The 24,745-nt window shown below is 51.8% G+C and overlaps 8 protein-coding genes across 8 annotated transcripts; 2 read left to right on the top strand and 6 right to left on the bottom strand.

Annotated features, from left to right (window-relative positions):
- Nucleotides 1–21: 21 nt before the first annotated feature.
- On the bottom strand, nucleotides 22–1,570 carry PFICI_01809 (uncharacterized protein; the record flags this gene model as incomplete). The annotated part of the gene is made up of 4 exons (XM_007830390.1): nucleotides 22–701; nucleotides 807–857; nucleotides 959–1,124; nucleotides 1,250–1,570. The coding sequence occupies 4 exons, from the start codon at nucleotides 1,568–1,570 to the stop codon at nucleotides 22–24; spliced, it is 1,218 nt and encodes a 405-aa protein (XP_007828581.1).
- Nucleotides 1,571–2,157: 587 nt separating this feature from the next.
- On the bottom strand, nucleotides 2,158–3,852 carry PFICI_01808 (uncharacterized protein; the record flags this gene model as incomplete). The annotated part of the gene is made up of 1 exon (XM_007830389.1): nucleotides 2,158–3,852. The coding sequence occupies one exon, from the start codon at nucleotides 3,850–3,852 to the stop codon at nucleotides 2,158–2,160; it is 1,695 nt and encodes a 564-aa protein (XP_007828580.1).
- Nucleotides 3,853–4,815: 963 nt separating this feature from the next.
- On the bottom strand, nucleotides 4,816–7,935 carry PFICI_01807 (uncharacterized protein; the record flags this gene model as incomplete). The annotated part of the gene is made up of 1 exon (XM_007830388.1): nucleotides 4,816–7,935. One exon carries the CDS (start codon nucleotides 7,933–7,935, stop codon nucleotides 4,816–4,818), a length of 3,120 nt encoding a protein of 1,039 aa, XP_007828579.1.
- Nucleotides 7,936–9,488: 1,553 nt separating this feature from the next.
- On the bottom strand, nucleotides 9,489–10,736 carry PFICI_01806 (uncharacterized protein; the record flags this gene model as incomplete). Its single annotated transcript, XM_007830387.1, has 1 exon — nucleotides 9,489–10,736. One exon carries the CDS (start codon nucleotides 10,734–10,736, stop codon nucleotides 9,489–9,491), a length of 1,248 nt encoding a protein of 415 aa, XP_007828578.1.
- Nucleotides 10,737–11,721: 985 nt separating this feature from the next.
- PFICI_01805 (uncharacterized protein) lies at nucleotides 11,722–12,648 on the top strand (the record flags this gene model as incomplete). The annotated part of the gene is made up of 3 exons (XM_007830386.1): nucleotides 11,722–11,847; nucleotides 12,049–12,290; nucleotides 12,501–12,648. 3 exons carry the CDS (start codon nucleotides 11,722–11,724, stop codon nucleotides 12,646–12,648), a joined length of 516 nt encoding a protein of 171 aa, XP_007828577.1.
- A 931-nt stretch (nucleotides 12,649–13,579) lies between these two features.
- Nucleotides 13,580–14,378, bottom strand: PFICI_01804 (40S ribosomal protein S15; the record flags this gene model as incomplete). The annotated part of the gene is made up of 4 exons (XM_007830385.1): nucleotides 13,580–13,649; nucleotides 13,724–14,020; nucleotides 14,158–14,234; nucleotides 14,358–14,378. The coding sequence occupies 4 exons, from the start codon at nucleotides 14,376–14,378 to the stop codon at nucleotides 13,580–13,582; spliced, it is 465 nt and encodes a 154-aa protein (XP_007828576.1).
- Nucleotides 14,379–15,732: 1,354 nt separating this feature from the next.
- PFICI_01803 (uncharacterized protein) lies at nucleotides 15,733–17,742 on the bottom strand (the record flags this gene model as incomplete). Its single annotated transcript, XM_007830384.1, has 1 exon — nucleotides 15,733–17,742. The coding sequence occupies one exon, from the start codon at nucleotides 17,740–17,742 to the stop codon at nucleotides 15,733–15,735; it is 2,010 nt and encodes a 669-aa protein (XP_007828575.1).
- Nucleotides 17,743–22,645: 4,903 nt separating this feature from the next.
- PFICI_01802 (uncharacterized protein) lies at nucleotides 22,646–24,742 on the top strand (the record flags this gene model as incomplete). The annotated part of the gene is made up of 3 exons (XM_007830383.1): nucleotides 22,646–23,020; nucleotides 23,098–23,309; nucleotides 23,368–24,742. The coding sequence occupies 3 exons, from the start codon at nucleotides 22,646–22,648 to the stop codon at nucleotides 24,740–24,742; spliced, it is 1,962 nt and encodes a 653-aa protein (XP_007828574.1).
- Nucleotides 24,743–24,745: the final 3 nt, after the last annotated feature.

Genomic DNA, 24,745 nt, shown 5'->3' with positions numbered 1-24,745 from the left:
ATTTATGCGTACCCAGTACAACTACATCTTGGCATCTTTGACTTCTTCTCTGACAGCGTCGAGGCCGACTTCTCTCCGCTTCTTCTCGGGTAATCGGCCTTGCGACTCGAGCATTGCTATGATCTTCTCATCTCCGTAGTGGTCATTGTGCTCAAACTCGGGCTCTTCGGCGTAAGCAACGCGCGCCGTATCCACGAGCATCCGGCCCGTCAGGCCCCAAACCAGGAACCTCTGTACGGCGTCTTCCTCCTCCTCTAGCTCGTCGGCCAGGGCTGCCTGCCCGTCGGCCCGGATCTTTGGCCGCGCCACCTGCTGGTTGTTCACGGGTACCCAAAAGTTGTGTATCCTCCAGGGCTCATTGTGCCACTCGGTCCAGCGGCCATCGTACCAGTCGCCGTCGGGGGCGCGGTCGGGTTGCTCGTCAGTGGCCTTGAGAAAGTTGTGCAGCGGGGCCGAGAAGACGGCGGCAACTTCCTTGGCGTCGAGCCGAGGGATCATGCTCTCGTCAACGGTGGGCGGCGGCGGCTGGCCCGGAGTGCTGTCGGCGTGGAGAAAGGCGACGCATGGTCGCACCGCCAGCTCCGTCTTGGCCAGACTGCACGGCAGCGAGCAGAGAGGCTCGATCCGGAAAGGCTTGGGGATTTTGCTGTCGTCCATGGGAAGGCCAATTTCCTCCCAGGCTTCGCGGCGGGCGATTTGATCTGTACGGCGCGGGTTCGCTTTAGCAGTACTCTTCTCCTCTCGTATCTTTTTTTGGGTAGAAAATCATAATCCGTTGCATTCTCTTCCTTTCTGGGATCACTTACACGGCGTCTCAGTCAAAGAGTCGGCCTTTCCTCCCGGAAAAGCGGCATGACCTGTTCACGATTTGTGCCACTCGTCAGCGCAAACTGCTTTCATTTTTCTCTCCCTCCCTCGTCATTTTTCTTCATCTTTTGAGGACGGACAATATCCTTACCAGAAAAGCTCCGCAGACTTGTCGCCCGCATTGTAATCACGACCCGGAGATCGCCCCGCCGATCCGCAAACAGGAGCACCAGGACGGCGGCGCGGCGACTGACCGGTAGGCGATCCCAGGTCGGAAAGGGCGGCGGCTTGTAGGCGCGCAGACGCGCAATGGCGGCCTTGGATCGCATAAGCCACATTGTTCTCGTTGTTTCCCCCTTCGCAAATATGTTTTTTCTTTGGTTCTTTTTTTATGCAACCTCTACTCTTCTTTTTTTTTTGGAAATTTTCAAGCTATACTGACCGCCGATACTGCATTGAGCGAGGCCATGGTTGATGCGTCCCAATAGTCCGAGGCCGGGAGAGAATCAAGGTCGAGGTCGAGGGAGAGCTCGAGAGCTGATTTGCCGTCGTTTTGCGCGCCAGTGTAGCTACTATTGTTGTGCTCCGTCTCCGTTGCGGCCTCGCAAAGGCTCTGCAAAATCTCACCACTCGCCTCCTCGGTCTGCTGTTCGAGGGCGGCGGCTGAGCTGTTGATATTGTTATGGTGGTCGGCGGCGTTTTCGGCTTGTGCAGGGACGGCGGCGGTCTGCTGGTGATCGGAGCCGGTGGCCGAGGTAGTCATGATCCTCTTGTGCTTTTGCTTTTTTATTTTTCCCGTGGACGAATTGGGGTCAAGGAGTTTCCAGAAACTAATAACAACCCCCCAGACTCTCCAACTCTTTCGGCGAATCGTGTAGTGGTGGGATGTTGTAAGAGGTTAGACACGAGAGAGAGCTAATCTATGTGCTGACACTTGGGCGCAGACTGACGTACGTAGTAAAGCTTAGCCGAATTGATGGGGGACTGCGGGGCTCAAGTTCTAACCTAGGCAATATTTGCAGGGGGAGCTGGAGGTAAAGGTTAGCTCCCTCTGGGGCAGTCTTTTAGCGGATCTCTCCCGCTGCCAAGCTACCTTATTTACCATCGGGTTCTCAGTATGTACATTATTGATAGTATACTGTCCATTCCTTTTATGATCACCCTTGGTTGCGAGAATGAAACAAAAACATACAGTATGAATCTAGATTTCAAAGTCTGATGAGTATCTACACGAGGTTGGCATTATAAAACTCTGGATGCCCACCCATCAGGTCTGTCCATCTCCGCAATATACTTCGAGGAGGGCATAAAAAAGTATAACGCTATTCATGTCTACCTTAAGATGAGGTTTTAAGATCTATTCTGCTGCTCCTGCCGCGGATTATGGTGTTGTATTTTTCCTCTCAACTCTTCAATCCTCTTTTCTCTCTTGGCCTCTTCAGACGAAAAGGAAAATTTCGAAATAACGTCTCCCCCGGCGTGCTTGACCCGCGACACCAGCTTGCCCATGGCCCTTGACCTGCTGCTACCAGTATTATTACTGCTACTGCCTCCCTCGCTGGTCTCCTTGGCGCCGCTGTTTCTCTCCGAGGACCTGCCCCAGCTCGTCCTCTTGGGCTGCTTGTCCTTTGCAGCATGGCCATTGTCGTCGTCGTCGTAATCCCAAGAACTAATCATTGTGGTGGACGCTGCTGCTGCTGCTGCTGCTGCTGATGCAAGTGGCTGCTCCGGATACGGCGTCTTGATGTGATCCTCTGCCGCCTTGCCGTCGTGCAGGTGCAGTGGCACCGGTTTCGGCTTGCTGCCAGCCCGGCTCCGCTTCGAAAAGGCCGGTGTGTCCTTGATTGCAAATGAGACTCGAGAGGATGTACCGCTGGGTGCCGGCGAGGATTGCTTTGATGATGCTGCTGCCGCCGCCGCTGCGGTGGCGCCGTACCCCTTGGTCCAGAGACTGTAGGGTGACGTGATTATATCCTCGCCGTCAGTGGATTCGGTCATGGGCATCTTTGTGTTTACTACTGGCGCTCTCGTGGTTGTAGGTTTTGTATAGTTGTTTTCGCTCCGAGGCCGTGGATACTGATCTGGACGCCAGGCTGACGTCTTGAGATACGGCTTGGGCGCTGCCAGCATAAACGCTCCTTGACCTCCTCCTGTTGCGTTGGTGGTGGGAGGTGAAGAAGAAGTCTCAACGAGGGGGCTCCCCGGGTCGCTATGGCGGAAATGCGGCTGGTAATGACCATGATGGGGTTTGGACGTTTTTGATATCATCTTCTTCGTCTTATCCTCCTCGGTCGAAATGGGGTGAAATCCTAGCGACGAGTGTGACGCTGCCGGTGGTATATCCTCCCATCCCGACTGTCGTCTCGAGCCGGAATCGACGCCGCCTCCCCCCATCGTTGTCCAGCGTTGATATTGGTCGGCTTCGTGATCAAGCTCTGAGACGGTTTGCTGTCCAAAGCTCCTAAACGACGACGAATCCTCGGGCGTCAGCGGCGAGACCTCATGTGCCTGGTACGAAAAGGTCCCCGTCGGCGGAGATAGGATGGGGCTCACATCGACACACCCTTCGTCGTTTTGTTCGAGATCCTTGACGATCTTGTGGTCGGGATGTCTCGGCCGCGGCGAATGTATAACAGTATCTTGCTTCTGTTGCTGCCGCTCACTGAAGTGTGTGACTATACTCATCCCCGGTGGTCGAATCATGGCCATGCCATCCTCATTGACAGACCCCTCGAAACCGGCATCGGCACCACCACTCCCCCCACTGCCGGCTCTGCTGCCGCTGTACATGAATAGCGGCGACTCATGTCGATGGAAGCGGCTCGGCGTCGCTCGGCAGGACCCTTCCGAGTTATACACGGACGACGATGAGGATGCCGATTTGGGCGGTAGGGGCGGCAGGTTTCTGCTCGCGTAGCTCGGCACGGCACTGGGTGGTGGGAAATGGTTCTGGCCGTTCCTGGGCGGCGGGCGGCGACTCTGCTGCTGCTGCATTGGCCTGTTGCTCTGCTTTTGCGCTTCGTGATTGCCGTAGATGCGCTCCATATCCCCTCTTGTATTTGCAAATTATCTCGCTCTTCTTGCCACGCCTTTGCCTTTGCCTTCTCAATAAAGAGGCTCTGAAAGCTGGCAGACTCTACCAGCGAAAGCGTGGTGTTTACAGTAGAGCAAGTGTAGTCTTGTCTGGGGAATGACATCCAACAAAGAGAAAGACTCCCGTCATGACTCAAGCCCTGCCATCGCTTCCGGGCGTACAGCCATGATGGTCGTACTCCTTTGTTCCCTGGTGATATATGAACACAAAGAGGAGGGGTTTTTGGGTGTGGCCGAGTTTGCGCCAGGGTCACACACGTTTTTCTGTTATGTGGAACAAGTTTGCCGTGATACATTGATCCATCTAACAAAGATTAAGTTAATGGTTTTCGTTCATTTTCTTCATCCTTTTTCCCATTTTTCTAACATGATTTCAATGGTTCACACAGCTAATTCTAACATTGGGCGGTGCTCACAAGTTTTGCCGGCATTTGCAGTGCCGCTAGACATGATTTACATAGCTGTGCAGCATATCTGAATCACTCTACATTCCACATGACTGCAACCGGATGACTTACTTGTCATGAGTTGAAGGAATACAGTTCAACGAGCTACTTACTACAAGACAGAATGGGAATGTCTAGTTTAGTTTACATTTACATACACGACATATCAGATTCATACAGTAGCTATAGTTGCATACATTCTATTGGGTACATGGCGGATGGCCAATGATTATTAAGGTGTACATCAGTACTTTCTATACAGCTGAACCCTATGAACGGTAGATAGAGAATCTCTCCTCTGTCAAATATAAGAGACAAGAAGTTTTCGGAACAATTATCCTGTGCGCCATGCAAAATGCTCTCTCTCTTATCAATATTCCTGTCCTCGTTGTCTCATGACAATTCCAAATGCAAATGATCAAGTTTTAACCAGTCTTCTTGATTCATGAAGAAAAGAACAAAGCCTCACTTAGTGTTCATAGCGATCCACAAAGGTCGTCACATCCGACACAAAATTGACCCAGGAACACTTGCATCCACCCGTGCCGCCATCGATGCCGCCGAGGCGCGGATCCTCGTTACCCATAGGGTTGATCAGGGTGCCGCCAGCGCTCTTGTCAACAGTGATGAGCGAGGCATTGGACGTGACAACACGCTGGTCGTCACCAATCGGCCACACAATGGTGCCCTTGACGTTCTCGTCGCCGCCATGGAAATCCTCGGCAATGGTGACGGGGTAGGGCATGGTGCCCGGCAGGTTGTGGGAGGCGTCGTCGTCGTCCTCATTCATGACCACCACGGGCCCTTGGTTGCCCAGTAGGTTTGCATCGAGTCGCGTCCAAATCTTGACCAGGAACCGAGCCTGGCTCCAGACTACCAGAGCCGTGGCGTCCTTGAGCAGGGCGCCGCCGTCAGCGTCCTCGTCATTGTCCTCCTCTTGATCAAAGATAAAGATGGACTTGTTAAAGTACGTGTAAAAGCCATAGTGCTCCGTGTCGAGCCCGCGGTCAAAGAGTCGGACGGGTTGCTGGGAGGGGAGCGGATACAGGACGGCTGGCAGGGGAGTCTTGTCCGTCTTGACTGGGGCATCGACAAATTGGCTAATGTTTTGAGATGCGGACGAGCCCGAGTCAATACCATTGCCCAAGCCACGTCGGCTCAGCACGTCCGGTCCGACAGTACCGTCTACCGAGGAAAGAAGGCTAATGAAGAACGGCGTAGGCTCACCCGCCTTTTCGTCAGACTTGATATCGTCTGTAGTATTGCCCAAAAAGAACATCTCCTTGTAATCCGGGGGTGAAGGATTCGGGGAGAACCCAGTGTCGTATACAAGAGCGCGCCGCATTATGGCAGCAGCCCGAGCCACGGCACTGGCAAACGATCGACGGCCAGAAACTGTGTCTGAGTCTTCATCATCCATGGCATGGCCGAAGCCTCGCTTCTTCTGCTCGCCAGTAGTAGTGACGTTCCACAGAGCCCGCGTATTGTTGTCAAACTGAATCTGGAAGATGAACTCGGGCTGGTTGGTATCGAATTGCGAGTTGGGATCCTGCTGGTTCTTGGGGATCGAACAGCTCCACAGGGTCTTTGCACTCTCGGTGAGGCATCTAGTGTCTGATTTGGTGTTGTTCGGGCCGGCCACGGTCAGCACACCAGTGGGCATTGGTGGAAAATCGGTCAAGTTGAGCCAGACATTGTGCGGTGTCGGTGTCGGCGTAGCACTTGGAATTGCCGAAGAGACGGAAGTCCCGCTCTGTACGGGATCCTGTGAGACCTGGGGTTGAGTGGCCGCTATTGTATCAGACTTCTTGTGGGTCAAGACGACTGCGAGGAGAACTGCCAGGATGATGGCCGCAAGAACACCGCCGAAAATGCCTAGACAAATACGGCGTCTCTTTCTTCCCTCACGACCTGTTCGTCCAAAGCAACCCTCGGCGGGAATACAGCCTCGGCCTCTCCAGAAACCTCCAACTCGACGAGCAACAAACTCTTCCTTCTCATGACGCCTTCTGTTGCGCTCGCTCTTCATATTAGTACCGGCAGCTTCACGAAACTGGTCGTGAGTCACATGCGTGCCGATTGGTCGGTCATGAAGAACTGCGCCGGGTATAACTCGGGGTGTGATGGGTACATCGTCCATCATGATAGCTCCTGGTGAGCTCATCGTTTGGGGGATTCCGGGTGAGATTGGTCCAGGGGATGGAACTCGCTCGGTGCTAATGGCATGAGGAGTGAGTGCCGCTCCGTATTTCACCTCTCTAAGGGAATATGGTGGTGGCTGATCAACGGGACTCTGTGTGCCGTTCTGCTCGAGTAATATGCGAGCCTTTTCAGACTGTGTTTCTGCTCGAGTGGTTGAGGGGTTCTGGGAAGATGATGCAATGGTCCGTGAGCTCTGGCCGGTGTTCTGCGTAGAAACGGTAGCATTCATGACAGGCCGATCAGAGAGGGGCAAGGGTGCTCTCTTTTCATTCTCATTGGTCTTGTGCCACCATTCTGTGGTGGGAGTTACGGCTGATGAGCTGCTCTCTCCTGTCTGCATGGCGGTCTGTCTGAAGGGGTTGTTGGTTTGCTGGGAGATCCTCACGGTATCCCACCAGCCCTTTGATCTTCCCGTACCCTCGGGACTAATGGCTGATGTGGGCTTTGCTGACTTGCGTGCTGCCATTGGGCTTCCGTCTTCCTCGAATAGTGTGCAAGGTGTTCCTCTCTCGTCGTCTTCCATGTCAATGAGTGACTGTTGTTGTTGCTGTTGCTGTTGTTGTGTTTGCTTGAACTTGTAGGTAGCAGGCAAACTGGGAACGGGTGGTGCTGAAGAAAAGTCAGGACCACCACCGCCCCGGATGGTCATCTGTGAATAGATACTAGAGGCCGGGCGTGAAATATAAGGTGATTCACTGGCTTCGGTGTCGGGAGACCAGACAGATCGCAATTGTACTGGGGTTGTCTCCAAAGCCCCGGTATTTTGTGATGCCAGTCTCTGATTGTAGTGTTGGACCGCCATGGGCGTCTCAACCACTGCCGTCTGTGGACTGACTTGGTGTTCGCTGGCTGATTCTGAAGGCATGGCGATTCCAATGACAATCGGCCGGGACTCGGGCGAAAGAGGCGAACCTTTGGCCGACTTGGCCGACAAGTTGCCAGTCTTCCGTCGCAGCCATGAAAAGCTGCCTACAGAGGCAGAGTTTGGTGATCCCTCCAGTGCCCTGAGAGCAGCAGCATCTGCGAATCGAGTGGCATTCTCGGGATGAGCGCTTTGCTCGGTGGGCTTTCTTTGCAGCGCTGGCGGGTTTCGTGACTTGGCCACATTTGTGTCGAGAGTGATGCCAGCCTTTGCAATCTTTGCCTTTGCGTGGCCCTTGGACTTGGCGCGGAACATGGGCTTGTGAATCGAGTATCGATGCATAGAGTCCCGTCTGCCATGATTGCTTGTTGTGTAACCACGTTCGACATCCACCATCGGTCCATCGTCCAGTATTGTTGTTGCAGGTCTTTCATCTTCGCTCCAATCCTCCCACTCATCTCTATCGGGAGGCGGCGACTGTTTTCTGAAGGGGTTATTACTTGTGTGGGTGTTGGTGGTTGCCATGTTTGCGATGTACATGGGTGGTCGTTAGACACGACAACGGCGACTGGGTGAAAGCCGCAAAGAAAGAAGAAGAGAAATCTCAGAGAATCCAGCTGTGAGATTTGTTTGAATTATAGAGAACAAAAATAAACCAGAAGATGAAAATATAAACGGAAGAATGCGCAGAGAGAAAGAAGCAACACTTCTTTCGTGACTATCGGCGCAATTTTGTCCTTTGTGTTCTCGTTGGTTGAGTCGAGTAAGTGTCAGGCAGGTGTGTCACAAAACGTGTTGCGACTAAAATGCTGCGGCGGGTGGGAATGAATTATTCACAAACGGCGAAATGGAAGAAGATGATGCGTGTTTACAAAGGAAAGACACGAACGAAGAACCAACAATGGGCCACGACCACGAAAAGAAGAGAGAATGAAAGAAGTTCCTTGTGTGTGAACTGAGGTCGATGGAGGTGGTGGCCTACAATAAAAGACTATGTATGGGGCGAGGACAATGGCCGTGGCCCACCTACTATGTCCATGGTAACGCGGCTGCAACGGCCTTGGCTTGTGGTTTGCCGACCTACCTGACCAAGACAATCCGAGGCCGCGGATGCAGAGATTATTCAGTGAGCCCTTGCATCGAGCAGGACAATCGTCGCTTAGCTGAGGCCATTCCGCTCTCTGAGTGGTCCACGACGGTCAATCGGCGGTGGATCGCAAGCTGCCGGGTACCCAGCAACAGGCATTCTGGGCCATTGTCGCTATTTCGGCTAACGTTGAGCAGCAAGGCAACCCAGAGCTTCTTGCTGATCAGGTTGGTGGGCTTGTCCAGATGAGCAAGATGAGCAAAAACCGCAGCGTTTGATTTAAGCGCTGTTGTTGACGATTGTGCAGTTGTGATTGGTTGGCGCCTCCTGCTGCCAAGAGAAACAAGGATTTGATTGGATGTCAGCGTCCCTCGTGGCGCGGCCGTCGTTGCGCGACCTGCATATCGACGAGCATTTACTCGCCAGTGCTGCGTCAAAAATAATTTGCTTTTTACCGGATGCATCTTGGACTACATGTTGTTTGTACGATCTCTAGTTTCAGGCTTCCAGCAACGAATGGAGCCACTGATATCCGGGGTACTCCTGAGGTCTTGGGCTCGAACAGGATGACGCCTCATCCGGTCTTATTATACATCGGAATTCCGTTTGTTGCATGGTTGTACCGTGACCTCGGATAGCCTCGATCTCTCCGAATACCCAAGTCAATAACAAATCACTGACTATTGAAGACGGAAGAGAGTCCCGACAACAAGACATTCTGTCATGGTGTATTGATGGTTGTGAAGAAGCAAAATGTATGTCTTTAGGCTGCGTTTGAGCGACTTTTCGACCCACGATCCAAACGCTGCTTTCGTCAACAATTGCCAGCCGTGTATGAGCATAGCGGCCACTGCTTCCTTCGTTTAAAATTAATTCACTGGCGCAAATATCTAGCAGTAGTTTAGGTAAATATATTTTGAATTCTGTAAAATACAATCGGGTATATGTCTATGCCTCCAAACGCCGAGCGAAACCAGGTCCATTGAATCATTTACAGCTCATCTCTGACAACACGTCCTGAATCTGATCTTGCTGCACTGAGCATGGCCAAAAGGTCGCGCGCCCATTCCGCATCCGTCTCTTGAATGATATGCTCGAGGTGAAACTCCCAACAGCCTTCTTCTAACATGGAGCTGTCCTTTTCGCAGGTGGCCGCGTCGCTGACGGGCTCAAGAGGCCATAAATCCGTCCTGGCCCCCAAGGTGGCATCCAAGAACGTATCCGACACAATTCGGCTAACCCGGGCTCTGGATGCTTTCCACGCATCTCCCTTCTTCAGGAGAATCTGTAAGAGATGCTTCATGCCGTCCGCGTCCATGAATTTGGGCCGGATTGTATCGCTCTTCAATAGTCTACCCACAACGGGAAGAAGTCTCTGAGTCCAGACTGCCTCCATAGCTTGGTCGGTGTCGGTCTGCATCGAGGGCTCCAGACCGCTAAAGACAATGTCTTTCAAGGGCTTCTCGTGAGCTGCACACTGAGAATCCATCAGATTCTCCCAGTAGTTCTCCAAATGGCGCAATGCCGGCGGGTTGTTCTGCAACGACGAAGACAAGATGGAAGACGCCAGGAAATCCCGCTGCTCGGCAGCTTCCCGATCCATTCCTGCCGCATCATGCTGGGTCAGGAGACAAAAGAGACTCTTGACTGCGTCTTCGTCTTCAATAATCTTCTTGCCATAGTACATGTCGTGGGAAATGTCCTCCAGGTCCACCAATGCATCATCCAACGGGTGCTTTTGGTCGTTTGGTGCCGTCTCTGCGTGCTCTTTCAAAAAGTCCAGCGCGGCCGTGAAATCCGGATCCTGGACCTGCGGTTCCTTCACGGCGCCGACAGGCTCGTAGATTGGTGCTCCCTTGGGTATCCGCGGCACATCATCTTCGACGGGTTCGGGGTCTACCACCAAGATTGACTGTTCCACGGGCAGTCCTTCCAGGGCCGGATCGTCCGAGTCGGGTGTGTACAGTTTTGCTTCCTTCTTTCCGGAATAAATGTCCATCCTCACGTGCAGACCCGTCGGGAGATCCTGATCATCATGGACAACCTGGAACTCATCCGTGGCAGAAAAAACCTTGGGATAGCAATCTGCTGGGTTATCGGTGTGGCATATCAACTCGCCCTCTGCTGATGGAGAAGGTGCCGCAGGTGACGAGGCGGCAGAAACAGAGTATGCGAAACAGGACAGGAATGCAAAGAAAATGAGAAATGCAGAAAAGTTACGTGAATTTGATCTGCGCATAGTGTCCAATGTGAAATTATTATACAAGTGTTGAAAGGAGGTGATGGTGGAAATGGGAAGGGGGTTAGAGTTTACGCTCTTGTGTGGCTTAAGTATATGTGAGGTGGCGATTGGACAGGTTGCAGAGGAAAGGCCACGAAGACCAGAGTCGGGACTTACTCGTCCAACTGTGTTGTGGCCTCTTTAAGCTCCACACGAGTAGGAGTCATAAAATAAGCGGAAACGAATGGAAATCTATAGTATTCCAATGATTTAGAGGAAAATAACACTTGGTTTTTTCCAGACACGTGTTATGCCTTTGCAGGATGTGATATTCAAAAGGTTGGCATGGCACATTTTGGACAAGATGCATATAAAGGTGACGTTGGGTGACTTGATACACCACCAAAAGCTGGCAAACCAAAAGATGCAGCAGGAAGTAAATAAAATATATGATTCAAAAAAAGTCTAAGATGGATTCTTGATGTATTCTCTTTATAAATTAGATCCAAGATAATACCGCGAAAATGCTCCAAATCAGCTTTTCAGAGCATAAAAAGATACCGTGAAGAAAATGACCAGCTTTCATTGAATTGTAAGACGCGAGTGATGGTTGGCTGCTTTGCAAGGGGGAGGGAGGGAGATCTTAGGGCGCATCTTGCCTACAATTTTTAGTGAAATGGAACCTCTTTTTGCTGAGCTCTTTGGGGCACGGGGAGTCGGGGAGCTCTGGAAACACACAGGCTTTTTCCCCACCCGCTTGCCAAATCATCCACTGCTGATTGGTCAATCTGGCCCCCCCGGGACGCAAGAGCCTCTTCCCGCATTTCGAATTGACCTCAGAGCATCGCGAAACCGCCTCAAAGAGACGACAGTTCAGAGGGAAGAGAGAAAGAAAAAGAGTTGTTTCAGCTCCCCACCCGCCAACCAGCCTTCAATCGCTCCCTCGTCTTCCCCTCGGACGACTTCATACCACACACACACACACAGTCGACCCCCCGACAAGATGCAGGCCGTCAGACAAGGTGCGGCTTGCGTCGCCCGCCGCGCGCGGCCTTCAATGGCTCGCCAGGTCCGCAGCTACGCCTCCGACCACGGTCACGCAGCTCCCCAGGTGGAAGAGAAGCTCAGCGTACGTTTGTTTCCATGATTTTTTGGGTATCGGTACTTGGCGAATGGACCGCCGGGGCTTCGAGGATAGGAAGTTTGGAAGGGCGGGCTATTGGGGAAGAAAAAAAAAGAGAGCGGAAGGAAGGAGGAAGAGAAAAGATGAAAGGGAAGGGAAAAGCAGAAACAAGAAAATTTGGCTGACACCAAACTTGGCATTATACAGACATCCTTTTACGTCTTCATTGGCCTCGTCCCGGCCTCCATGTTCTTCTACGGCATCTCGCGGCCGGGCAAGAACGGCGAGCCCTCGAGCCTGACCACCTGGCTCCGGGGCTTTGAGTGTTTCCGCCAGGAGGACATTGAGCGCAACGCGCTGCGCACTCAGCTATATGAGCAGGCTGCTCACGACAAGCACCTCTTCCTGCACGCCGAGAAGAACCCCCACATTGACCTCAAGATGCCCGAGTACGTATTATTTTTGTTTACATTTGCAACACTACCACTTTATCTCCAGATAAACGAGCTTTGACGGAAAGAAGGATGGATCTTGGCCTTTGCTTTAAAGGGTTGTGAGGATGATGAAATGGGAGCTAGAATCATGTGTGGAGAGAGAGACAGAAACACACACACACACAGATTCTCAGATCATGATTGCTGACATTCATCTCACAATAGGTTGATTGATGCTGGTGCTCCCTGGAATGTGCCAGCCGGCCACCGCGGCCGCAACGTCGGAGAGCTCACTGAGCACTTCAGGAAGCAGCACATTGAGGAGGAGGAGCGGAAACTGAAGAAGTTGGCAGCGGCCAAGGAGTCGTCGTGAGAGGTGCTGCTGAACAATGTAATGCAGAAAGAATGGGATGATGAGAGGAAAGAAGAAGAAAAACAGTGTACACCACAATTCTACACCAGTACATAGAAGTGAGCATTGCGCTTTCACGGACAACCAAGATATTTTTTTTCTTTTTGTTTGACAACATTTCCATCTCTTACAAGAATAACCCAGCTTGTAATGTGCCTATTGACCGGCGGAGAAACCTACTAATGCCGCAATTTTCGTTATCCGTCTACCTATACTCACAAGTCTGTGTGTGCAGTTCCGAGACTCAGAAAAGACATGTCAAATCCTGTGCAGAAGGTAGGATCGGGCATTCAAACTGGTTGCCATTCATACTGTCTGCTTCCTGGTGCTTGCGTCGACCAACGTGTTGGCTTCAGTAATTCCAAAGCGGTGGTGACGATGCTCACTATCCACTTCAGACATCATTGACCTTGTTAGAAAAATTAGCCACCTGGCCTACTATCATGAAAACAATTTAACAAGCCGTGTCATCCCAGAGCGATGATTTCGTAGCCATGGATATCAAATGAGTAGTCGTAAGTTGCTGCTGCTAGAGTGACGTGCGGACACCCACGTTGGCCTTTAACTAGTCGACCTTGACCAATAAATTGGATACGTTGTGCCTTGGAGAGCTAGATTATCATTTCCACGTACACTGACATGGATCCTGCTTCCAGATCCCCAACTTCCAATCAAAGACGAATTGTATCACTTGCGAGGGACGAAAAAAAGAGGTGAACCGAGATGTTTGTTTTTGTATGTTCGTAGCGTCCAATGATCTTCATGCATGTATCATCTAACGCATTGAGATACGGCAGAGGCTTGAACTTTTTGTGCCATGCCACCGAGCAAGAACCATTTCCGTTCGCCAAATCCATGAATGCAAGGAACCCCCCATAAAATCCACCACTGCTTATTTGAGAGGGATGAAACGAGACGAGTGGGTGGCACCAATACCGGGTCTACCGTGCTTGACAGGCTTGCTGTAGTAAGTTGTTAGCAGACTGATCGAGTAACTCTTGACCGCTAAGCCGCAGTCTCTCGGGTGGTGACGTACTAAGAGATGGAGAACTCAGCCAGGTAGTGGCCAACCATCTCAGGTCGGATCTCAACCTGGTTGAACTCCTTTCCGGAGTAGATACCAATGACGCTGCCAATCATCTCGGGGACGACAATCATGTCACGCAGGTGCGTCTTGACAAGGTCGGGCTTCTCGTTGGGCTTGGCCTCCTGCTTGGCCTTGCGGAGCTTCTTGATGAGACCCATGGGCTTGCGCTTCAAGCCCCGGTTGATTCTGCGGCGGGCACGGGCGTGGACGACATCACGCAGCTGCTCGGAGTCAAGGTCCAGGAGACTGTGAATCAAATTTGTGTTAGCGGATGATGCTGTTGGTGCTTCTGTTTGATCGCGCGACTGGAGATAAAATTTGCGTTTTGTATGCGCCTAGGTTCTGTGCTTTCGGGAGCAAATCGAGAATCGGGAATCACGTACGCATCAAGGTCGATGCCTCGGTAAGAGAACTTGCGGAACTGTCTCTTCTTCTTGAGCTCAGCGGCCTCCTCAGCGTTCTGTTCACGATCAGGTCAGCCGGTTGTCCTCCGCAAAGTTTTTTGATATCATCGCTCGTCGCCAATGTTTGCAGGTTCGCTGGCGGCGGCGTGCGAGTATCGTAAAGGCAGGTGCGGACGTACGTAATCGGGGTCGTCAGCCATGTTTACGGTTGGTGGTTGTCGTGGTCAAGATTCGCTGTTCGATGGAGGTTGGCTTGGTATCGAATAGCGAATTCGAGATGTCGAGTGGATGGGATCGTTGGATGGGGTCTCGAAACAAGCACCAATGCAGAGGGAAAAATTCAAGGGTTAACCAGCCCTCTAGCCCCGCGCACGTGATTTCGAAAGACAATCGGTAAAATTCCGGCCTAGCACGGGTCAGATAAGCCCGCGCCAGCCAGTTCTCCACTAAAAAGTTGATTCGGTTCCACTTCATGACCAGTCCTATCAAGAGTGTGGAGACAGGTCTTCTATCCTATGGAGACAGTCATCATCGTATTCCGTACTGGACTATCTATTGGGCTAATTCTGACCGTCAGAACTCGGTATATTGCAGATGTTCAGATCACTCTGATGGGCATCTAACTCGTGGCCTTAATCTTGATTCTTTTTTCTTCTTTTTTTTTTTAACTTGGTCTCAAATGTCAGGTTTCATAGTTTCAAGACTCTGTGTAATACCATCCGGGTCGTCGAATCAGAGCAAGCGTGAAGAAGAAGAAAAAAAAGAAGAAGGAGAAAAGGAAAACAGGAATAAATCCATCTCCAAACGCAATCCACAATAAAGTCGGCTATTACCAAGGCTCTCACCGTACGAACATATTCCCTCAAGACAGCATGCGCACTTTGATATTGCCATTGCATCAATTGTGAAACTTGGGATGTAGGTAGTTTGATGATCAGGGAAGATATATATATATATAGGCAAAGAAGGATAAAGTCGATTCGAATAGGTCCAACTATGGCTGCTCTCTGAGCCTTCCGAGATGTTAAGGTAGCGAATGCGCATATTATCCCTCTCACTGCCACACAGCAAGCTCTCTATCTGCTAGTATAGTACATTTAACTTCAGAAGCCTTGAACCTTGGGAAGTCGAGCAGTATCAAATGCTGACTCTTGCTAGGTAGGCTAGGCCCTCTCCAGCTGTTCCAGTCCAAGCACGATATCTCACATGAGCCCCCAATCGAGTCCGGTGATGTCAACGATAGACTGAGCCACGTGGGCCTGACAAGAAAATTCGACTTTTTGGGGGGAATAAAATCTCAAACCTTCAGGTCTCTAAAAACGCCTCTGGCGCCCATACATGATGGACTGTTGCTAAGATCAGGCTGGGGCAGAAAGCACGAGTGATAAACACCCTGAACCCATGCCATGCAAAATAAAATAAAAAGATTTTAAAAAAGACACCAAACGCACACGCTTCATGCGCATTGCCAACAATGTCCGCCGCCGACTGCTTCTCGCCTATTCATCGTCATGGTGCTCCTTTTTCGACATGCAGACCAAGCTCGCTTCTGTTTCACTCGATGGTTGGTTCCGGCTCCGGCACATCCGTCTTCATTTCGAGCTGTGCTCGCAGCATCGCCACTTCGTCGCTCAGCTGCACGATTCTCTCTTCGTGTGATCTCTCACTTTGCTCCAGGTTTGCGACTCGCGCGCTCATCTCTTTGAAGTTCTCTTCCAGGTTATGGATGTACACCCAAATACTTTGATCTGCACCAAAAATCGTGTTGGCGCTGCTGTCTGCTCCGTGCTGCTCAGTTCCATTCGCTGTCTGCTGCGTGACATCTGCTACCGAGCCACCAGCCTGCGAACCGGCAGCAGTGCCCTGCGCGTTGCTTTGCGGAGGGTAACGACCGTCATTTGTGGCGAATCCAGGCACTGAAGAGAGTTGAGCAACAAGCGCTTCTGGGTAGGAAGAGTGTTGAGACGAACCTGGTGGGGTCTGGCGGTCTGTCTGGTGCCGACCGAACTGTTGCTGCTGGAATTGTGTCGTCAAGCTGGGCGAACGCTGCCTGGTGATGCTGCCGTCGTGAGGCTGGCCGGGGCTAAGCGGCTTCGGACTCTCAGTCATGCCAGTCTGAGAATACAGTGACGCGTTGCCGCCAGTTGCCGGCACTGCGCCAGAGGCGGCTGAACTCACTGAGCCGTGTTCGACATTGGGCGGGAAAAGCCGGCCGCCAGCACTGACGCTCGGAGGATACGTCCGGGAATGAGGTGCGTAACCTTCAGGGGGCGCCTGGCCACCTTGCACGTGCTGAGCTTTGATAGTAGGTGTGGGCAAACTTAACCGACGACGGTCCTCTTCAGTCAACTCGGCCTCGTTGCTTCCGTCATATACCACACCCGACATGGTCGAGTCTCCCTCGAGCTGACTTGTGTCTTGGAATTCGTCGTCCCCAAAGATGCTGGCCCTGCGGCTTACGCAGCCACCAGGGCCTTTACTGTGTCGAGCCAATGCATCTCCGCGCGCAAACTTCCGATCGCACTTTGGGCAAATATGTGGCTTCTCGCCAGTATGCAGCTTGCTGTGTCTCTTCAAGTCGTGCAAGCGCCTAAATCGCATTTGACATGTGCCACAGGCATAAGGCTTCTCTTGGCTGTGGGTTAAGAGGTGACTCTTTAGATTATGGTGCCGCGTAAACTCCGTCTCGCAGTACGGGCACTTGTGTTTCTTTGAATTAGGTGATCTCGGTGCGACCTGTTGCCCAGGCGTCATAGGCAAGCTTGACCCGCGGGGTGGTGGCGCAGGCATTTGCGTTGCCGCTGTCGCTGCGCTCACCAGCCCGGGGTACGATAGCGATGTGCTCTCCTTTTCTTCCATTTGAGCTTGCGGTTGCGGTAGGTAGTTTGTTTGATTGAGCTGCGGGTCAATGTCCATGGGCGCAGGGCTCGCTGTAACGGTACCACTAGCTCCGCTCACATTCGTGGTAGTAGGACTCGTGTCGACCTTGATCTCCTCTGCATGTTCTGCCGTCGGCGCCGGCTCGACCGGCTCCATTGGCTCTACCGGTTGCTCTACATGTTGTTCGACTTGCTGCTCTACCGGATGTTCCACCGCCTGCTCTACTGGTTGATCTATCGGCATTGGCTCCGCCGGGAGACCATCGGCCATGGGCGCATCCTGTGGCCTACTGATTCCAAGTGCGCCGGCCGACATGAGATCTGACTGTACTCTATAGGCAGGGTTTTCACTATTGCCCGAGACCTGGAGCCTGTACTGTTCGTCTTCCCGGCGACGCTCGTCCCGCTCGTCCTCAAGCGCGGCAGCGCCGGTCAGAGGGGCAGGCGATCGTATCGTCGCCAAATGAGCGAGTCGGGCAACTTTTGTGGGTGAATAGTCAGAAGCGAGCTGCGTCGCAATAGCGGAGCTCGGCGATGTCGGGGTAGTCTCTCGAGCTCTCTTCAGCGTGGCAGCGGCACGACTCGCGTCAGCTTGTAGCGACTCTGCCGTGATGGGCGAGGTAGGAACTGGGTTGGATGAGAAGGGCTGGGCTTCTGTCGCAACAGGACCTTTTTCGGACGCCATGAGTCTCGGCGCAAAAAGAAGTCAGACAGGCGATTGAGTTCCTACAAAGAACAGGATTCCAACAGCTTGAATAACACCTTTGCAGAGCTCTTTGCGCATCAGTTGCGCATGTTCGAGCTGGCGGATATGGTTGAGGCTGGAGAGGGTGTGGCTAGAGTCGTGGCTGTTCTGGTGGTTGTGGTGGTGAGTATCGCGCGTGTCGAATTGTTGGGTCTGCGAGTTTTTACAGGGGCGGAAGGGGGGAAAAAACACGAAAGGTTTTGGCCCGGTGCTTTAGTAATGTGAATTGAGAAGCGCGACGTGGCGAATCAAGTTTGTATGTGCGGTGACGGTACGATGGTGGAAAAGGTGCACACCAGAAAGTCGCAAGAGAGGAATCGGCTGCAACGACACCAATGTGATGCGAGTAGAACTGAGCCGCAAGTGATAATAGTCAGGGAATAATACCTTGTCAGGCATGTGTGGATGAGCAAGCAAAGAAAACGGCTGAGGAAGTGTGGCAGAGGCGAAGGAGGTTTGGCTCCGTCCGGCTTTTGCTACCTCTGCGCTTGTGCTGCTTTGCTCTCTGCTTCTTCCAGGTTTGCCCAGGAACCCGTTGGCAAGGTTCAGTGTCGGCCCTGGGGCTTTTGCTTGGCGGCGGAGGAGATGGCTGATGATGGCTGATGATGGGGGGTGTCCTCTTCTGTTCAGTGCCTGGTGACTTGACTTTTGACTGGGTCCAAACCAAAGAGGCGTACGGCCTGAAGCCTGCAGCGGGCGTAGTAGTCGTAGTAGTAGTTCCAAAATAAAATCCTAGTGTAGGTAGGACTGGGGGCGGTTGGCCCACCTAAGCACAATGCTACTATGTATGTCCACTTGAAAGTTGGATTGTGGCTTCGCGAACTGGAAAGTTGTCTTAGGTCTTGATTCAAGCACAGCCCAGGATACCTGGGAGGGTTGCCTTGGTGGTAAGTGGAGGGTACGGCCAGTTGGTCGTCCAGTGAAGGTACATTAATGGGGGTGAACAGTAAGTTCGTGTTCCTTCCCGCGTGCAGATTGCGGGAGTGTGATGCAAAGTAAAAGGCAAATGGTGATGGATTTTAGGTCCAATAAAGGTACGGATGAATGATCAGTCCTCTGGGTGGGTAGGTAGGTAGTAAGGGATAGTTTTAGATATCTGGGGCAGCACTTGGGAGGTGCCGAAGTTGGGAAATATCTTGCCACGAGAGAGGCAATCCTGTATGTACTCTTTTTCTGGTCTGGGTGTTGGCGGAAAGCTTTCTCAACTCGTTGGCAGCTCAGGTAAATTCAAATCGTCCGTCTTTACCTTCTGATGCCGCTGTTCTTGGGCCAATATTTCGGTTAGTATGCGAAGTAGGCCTGTTGCAACTTTGCTTGGTTCATGGGTAGAGTAGGGCGAAATGAATAAGTGCTGTTAATATTGATTGTCAGCTCGGCTGTGTCGAATCACCAGCCTCAATTCCTTGGTGTGCATTTGCGAGGGGGTGTGGCCACGCAGGCTGGCGGCTTTCCAGGGAGGGTTATGATGTCAAGGTCGTTGATAATCAGAACTTCACTTGGGAACCACGAGTACATTACGTATAGACAGTCAGTCAGTACACACATGGATACATTAGCTACTAATGTAGGTATGTATGCAAGCATCGACTTGTTTTGAAGGAGGGGTCGTGGTTAGCAGTACATAGCTTCTTCCCCCAGTGTTGATCAAATCATCTCTTCACTGGAGATGGGTCGATACTTACTGCTCTTGCCTGGAAGGCGAATACCCAATTCGTCACAAGCCGAGGCGATTTGCGCTTTTGACCAGCCAGTTTTTATTACTGCATGTGTCAGCACAAAGACAGAGGGGAGAGAGGAGAGAGAGAACAGTTCTGGTACCAGTTAACCAGAAGCAAATGTACCTTGTCGCGAACACCTAACCCAGGACTACCGGATTAAATGAACTGGCCTCTCAAAACTTAACGCGGTACCTACGGCAAGTGGCTGTGCTTGGGTACAATCTTGTTTGACCACCACAAACTCGGAAACGGTGCAATGCCTGCAGTAGAAGTCCAGTGCCTTCCCAAGTGCTGCTGCTGGTCATATTACATTTGTTTTTTTTTTTTTTTTTTCTCATATGAATGATCAATTCCCATTCCCAAAACCGACCAACAGCGCGAGATCGTTTTGTTTTACAAGCAAGTTGACAGCCGAGCAGAGGCAGCCAGGTTCTCTGCATTTGCATCAACCGTCATTCGACCAATGATCGTTGATCTCCTGGCATGGTCGGCGATTTGGTTCCTGCCAGTGAATAGCGAATCCCCGTCTGCCAATGATCGTATCCGCCTCCCACCTCTCTTGTTAAAGCTGACGGTACATGAGATCTTCCACTCAGTCGAGCCCGTTGAGCACCAGAACAACTGGCATGGGTAGCTTCCAGTAGGTAACTAATGTAGTATACCAGCTAGACGTTCTTCCCTGAGTTGCCGCGGGGCAGCTTTTTACGTTACCTTGGGCCTGTTTAGCGGTGACGACACTCCATAAAGCAGGTTTTTTTTCTTTCTATTCTTCGCAAATATCCCCAACTAAAGTATTTCGAGGGACGCCACTGTGTTTTGTAGATTCAATTACCCAGTCTTTCCCTCTGACAGTCATTCGAGCCCTAAAGCGCCTCTGAGATGCGGTACGTATACATCCATACGTACTATGTACGTGCAGGGCCGAGTGAACTTGCAGAAGAGATCCGCGCAATTACTGCCACAATGAGCCTACCGCAGCAAAATTGCCGACCTGGACCCTGAAGCAGCCAATCATAGCCATGTGGATGAGTATATGACAAGCCCCGGAATCTCAGCAAGCCGAGACTCTTCGCTCTCTGTGACGTCCCCGGTATCTGCACCGGACATTGGAGGCGAACAATCGGGGTTTTGGGGTGAATCATTATTGGTAGGTAGGTAGGTAGGTACTGTATGCTCGGGTGTCTAGCCTCGCAGCAACTGCAAGTCACTCTCTGGCTCCTTCTTGAGAGTTCCATCTTCTCCTCCTGTGCCCAGCGGTCGGCATTCTCAAGTCGGTCGTGATGCGCGCAGTCCCTCGACGCATTTGACGAGTGACTCGAGTCCAGCGCTTCCTCTCTGTCGTCAATCATTTCTGTTCAACCCAAATATATGGGAGCATCGCAAGTGGAGTCTCCGCTGCTTTCCCCCCCGCGCTCACGCGCCACCCAAAATGAGATTGGCTCATCACAATGACAAGCCGCCGCAAACAGCGTGCTAAATCATTTCGGTACTGTCATAACAGGCTAACAGAGGCCCGGAAGGCCCTCAGTCGCCGGAACAGGCAACGGCCCCCGCAGAGTTGGACGCTTTCGGATGCTTTCAGGTGAGGGTAGCCGCCGAATCTATCACCAGCCACCTCTTCCATACAAGGTGCTGCTAATTTGTCCCTTTTATTATGGTGGAGACTAAATGCCAATCCCGAGCGACCATTCGCACTCACTCGCTGTGCCCATGGCCCCCTGCTTGCGGCACATTGCTATAATACCACATGCCAGCATGCATAACATGAAATAAGCATGGCGATGTGGGCGGTCTTGTACAGAAACCGTCCAGCCTTACCAACATTGGCACGGATATTGCCAGCCACGAAGCGCCCATGGTACGTCGACGTCGGGGGCACTGTCCAGCAATCGGCTGTTCTGGCCAAGGTAACCGGTTCTATTGAACTTTCTGTGGCCAGTTTCTTCAATTAGTGAAGTGACCATATGGCCAAGGAACCAAGCGGCCGCGATTGTAGAACTCCAAAGAGGCCAAGCGGCGGACGTCTAAATAAATCCGGCCCCAAACTGCCAAGGTATTTCAAGGCAACACGACCGTGAATTTTCAAAAGGGTGTCAAGATCATGCCGGTCCACGACGTTTTGTAGGCAGCGCTTTCTCAATCTGTTAGCTATACGAGATCAACATGAAAAGGACATGACGTTCAATCTGCTCTCCAAGTCTATATGCTGCATATGGCCAGACTTTTTGCCCCGATTCCAAGCAGATGTCATTATGATTAATGGGAACAGACAGACGGGCATACAAAAACCGACAAAGAATCAAAGAGGACATTTCGGGATGAAATGAATCATGCCAGGCTACATAGTGGATTGAGTGGATGCAACAATCTGATGCTATCTGGACACGCAGAGAGAGGTCGACGGCGTGTATGAGCATATTTGGCGAGTCACATCATTCCATAATGTTGAATGAACACATTGCCACGTCAAGACGCGGTTGATGGAGTTTGGAGGATTCAATATTCCCCAGGCTTTTGGCATTGGCAGCAGACATCCTGGTTGCTGGCTGCTGGTTACTATTGACCACCTATTTCCTCTGCGTCAGCTGCAGTAGCGCCAAGCCAGCATTATAATCCTGGACAAAGATGCATTTTGGAACTACCAACTGCTAACTAACCTCAGGGGAAGATTGCATTCGGCGTCTAAGTTGGGACCTCGCGCCTTGATAATGGAAGAGTCTTCTTTGACCTCAATTTGTTCGCAATTCATGGAATGATGCACATGTTATATAGCAAACCATCTTGTCCTGGAATGCCTGTTGCCAGTTAGTTACCAGCAGGACGGGTTCGGGTTCATTGTGGTTGTCAGCAATCCAGATGCGCCCGTTGGATTGGGATCCTGCTCGATCCTATTTAAGGTACTGACTCGGATAACAAGGATGCGCGGCTAAGCTCACCGAACTCGAGTTGGCCGTTGTCCTTCCCTTTTTTTTTTTTTTTTTTTTTTCCAAATTGTGTTTTTTTTGTTCCAATTGCCTCACACATTGACGACTGGCCGGGAAAAGAAAAAAGATTGTTGCGAAGAGGGCAGCGTCCCCAGTCTCGCAGCGAGAATGCCATCGTGTATTCGTCGTGTACTCGGCTGCATGGTCACAGTCTGCCTCCTTCTCCAAGTGTTATATATTGGCGAGGTCAGGGCCGCCGCGGTCACCTCCGGCCGCGACATCCCAAACGGGTCGGCCGATGCATCTGCTCCGGCGCTAGATGCGACTGAGGTGTTTGACTTTCAGGGCCGCGACATACCATCAATATTCGAGCTTTCCGGAGAGATTTCCACCAATGTTCACGATGCGGAGGAGGGCGCCCGGCTCATAGTCCGTCAGGACCATGATGCAACAGCACTTGTTCTCCCGGGATCCTTTCAATCCGGAAGAGTCGAGGTGTTTGTGAAGTCCGTGGTAGCTGCTGGTGTCTTAGTCGCTGTCAGGTTACGCTCTGGTTCTTCGGACGAGATCGCATTGGTTCGTGAGCCTCTTTTATCCTGTGCTTCTTTCCTTATTTTTTGAGGTTACATCGGCTAACAAATATGTATAACCAGGAACTCCTGGGTGGAGAAGTGTCTCTAGTTGCAAGCAGTGTATATCACTCGGAAGACCACGAGATGAACTCATCGGATCTAGAAACTACAAAAGTAGTCGCGATAACTAATGCGTATCTCAATCTCACCATTGACTGGACTGCACAGTCGGTCCAATGGCTCGCGGACGGGAATGTCGTGGGTACTCTGGCCCACGCCAATGACACACATTTGTAAGTGCTACAACGGCAAGACGTTTCCAATCCGAGGTTGGATCTAATCAAAATTCAGACACGCATTCAGTCAACTTGCCTTGACTGCGGAACTTCGAGATGATCAGTCTAATGAGCGCGAGATGGTGGCTATGAGACGTGTGCCGTACTTTGCAGAAGTCATGAATATGACAATCACCCACTACCATAGCCAATCCCTCGGCGCTCTAGAAAATACGGATAACGATGCGCCCGGCACAGAAAGGATCCTACAAAGATGGCCAATGACGGAAATGAAAACGGGAAGCTGGTTGAGGAAAAGAAGTTACTTAAGCGTCAGGGACGTTCACTTATCGGACAAGACGAAATTGGCTTTTGGACTTACGGTTGGCATTGGCGGTGGCTCGCTTGTTTTTCTCGTTTGCTTTGCTTTGTTTCGTGTCAATGGTTATTGCAGGTTTAGACGCAAGAAAAATGCCCCTGCTATATACTCGGGCGAGATGAGTAGCCAGAGGACGACACCACGAACAACGCAGACAACATTGGTCAATTCTCCCCAACCTCGAGGGGACAGCAGAAACACCTACTACTACAACGTACAGAGCGACCGAAGGCATACTTGCGATCATGCACCTAGAGGTCAGAGATACGATCGAGATGGAACGGGTGCGGACCGAAGGCACAGTCATCAGGTGGCGCCAAGAGAACAAAGGTATACTCACGATACCGTGCACAAGGAGAGGAGATATACACATGACAGGATTCCGCAGGAAAGGCGGTGTCCTCACGACAGAGGTCATCCATATAGAAGGTACACTCAGGATGACAGAAATCTCGAATACAGGAGGTATACTCATGACGGAAGGAGTCCCAAGGACCACAGGCATAGCCATGGTAATAGGAGTCCTGAGTACCGGAATCATACCCAGGATAGAGCCACCGGGAATCGACGACATACTCGAGATAATGGCCAAAATGACCGGACGCCCCCTCAAGTAGAACGCAACAATCGAAAGGGAGGACAAACCAAGGATCACAAACAACAGAAAACTACCACGCCTGCCGTTTCTAGCGGCAACAAGCATAAGCCCTCGGAAGCGTCCAAGATTCCCGAGGTCGCAAAGATCAAACAAGAACCGCCCACCGTGCCCGAAGAGCGCAAGACCGGTCCTCTCGCATTCCTGCTCGCAGGCGGCCGGAAAAAATCTCCGCAGCCCGAGGTCTCGAAAAAGGCGCCCAGCGCCCGGGTCCCCTCGATCGCCGAGCTCGACGGCCAAGGGGTTTCGGAGCAGCTGGCCACGGTCATCAAGAGGAGGCGGTCACTGGAAAAGAAACCCCTGCCGACGGCACCACAGCTCTCGGACAGCGACCTGGCAGCCGTGCGCCACGACGACGGCGACCAGGACGGCGGCAACAATGAAGGGGTTGTACGGTACAACCTTTATGGCTTATGAAAT

This window comes from Pestalotiopsis fici, assembly GCF_000516985.1.
Source record: "Pestalotiopsis fici W106-1 unplaced genomic scaffold PFICI_Scf_1, whole genome shotgun sequence".
Lineage (NCBI taxonomy): Eukaryota > Fungi > Ascomycota > Sordariomycetes > Amphisphaeriales > Sporocadaceae > Pestalotiopsis > Pestalotiopsis fici.
Note: the sequence above shows the minus strand (reverse complement) of the source record. Positions and strands in the feature narration are given on the sequence as shown.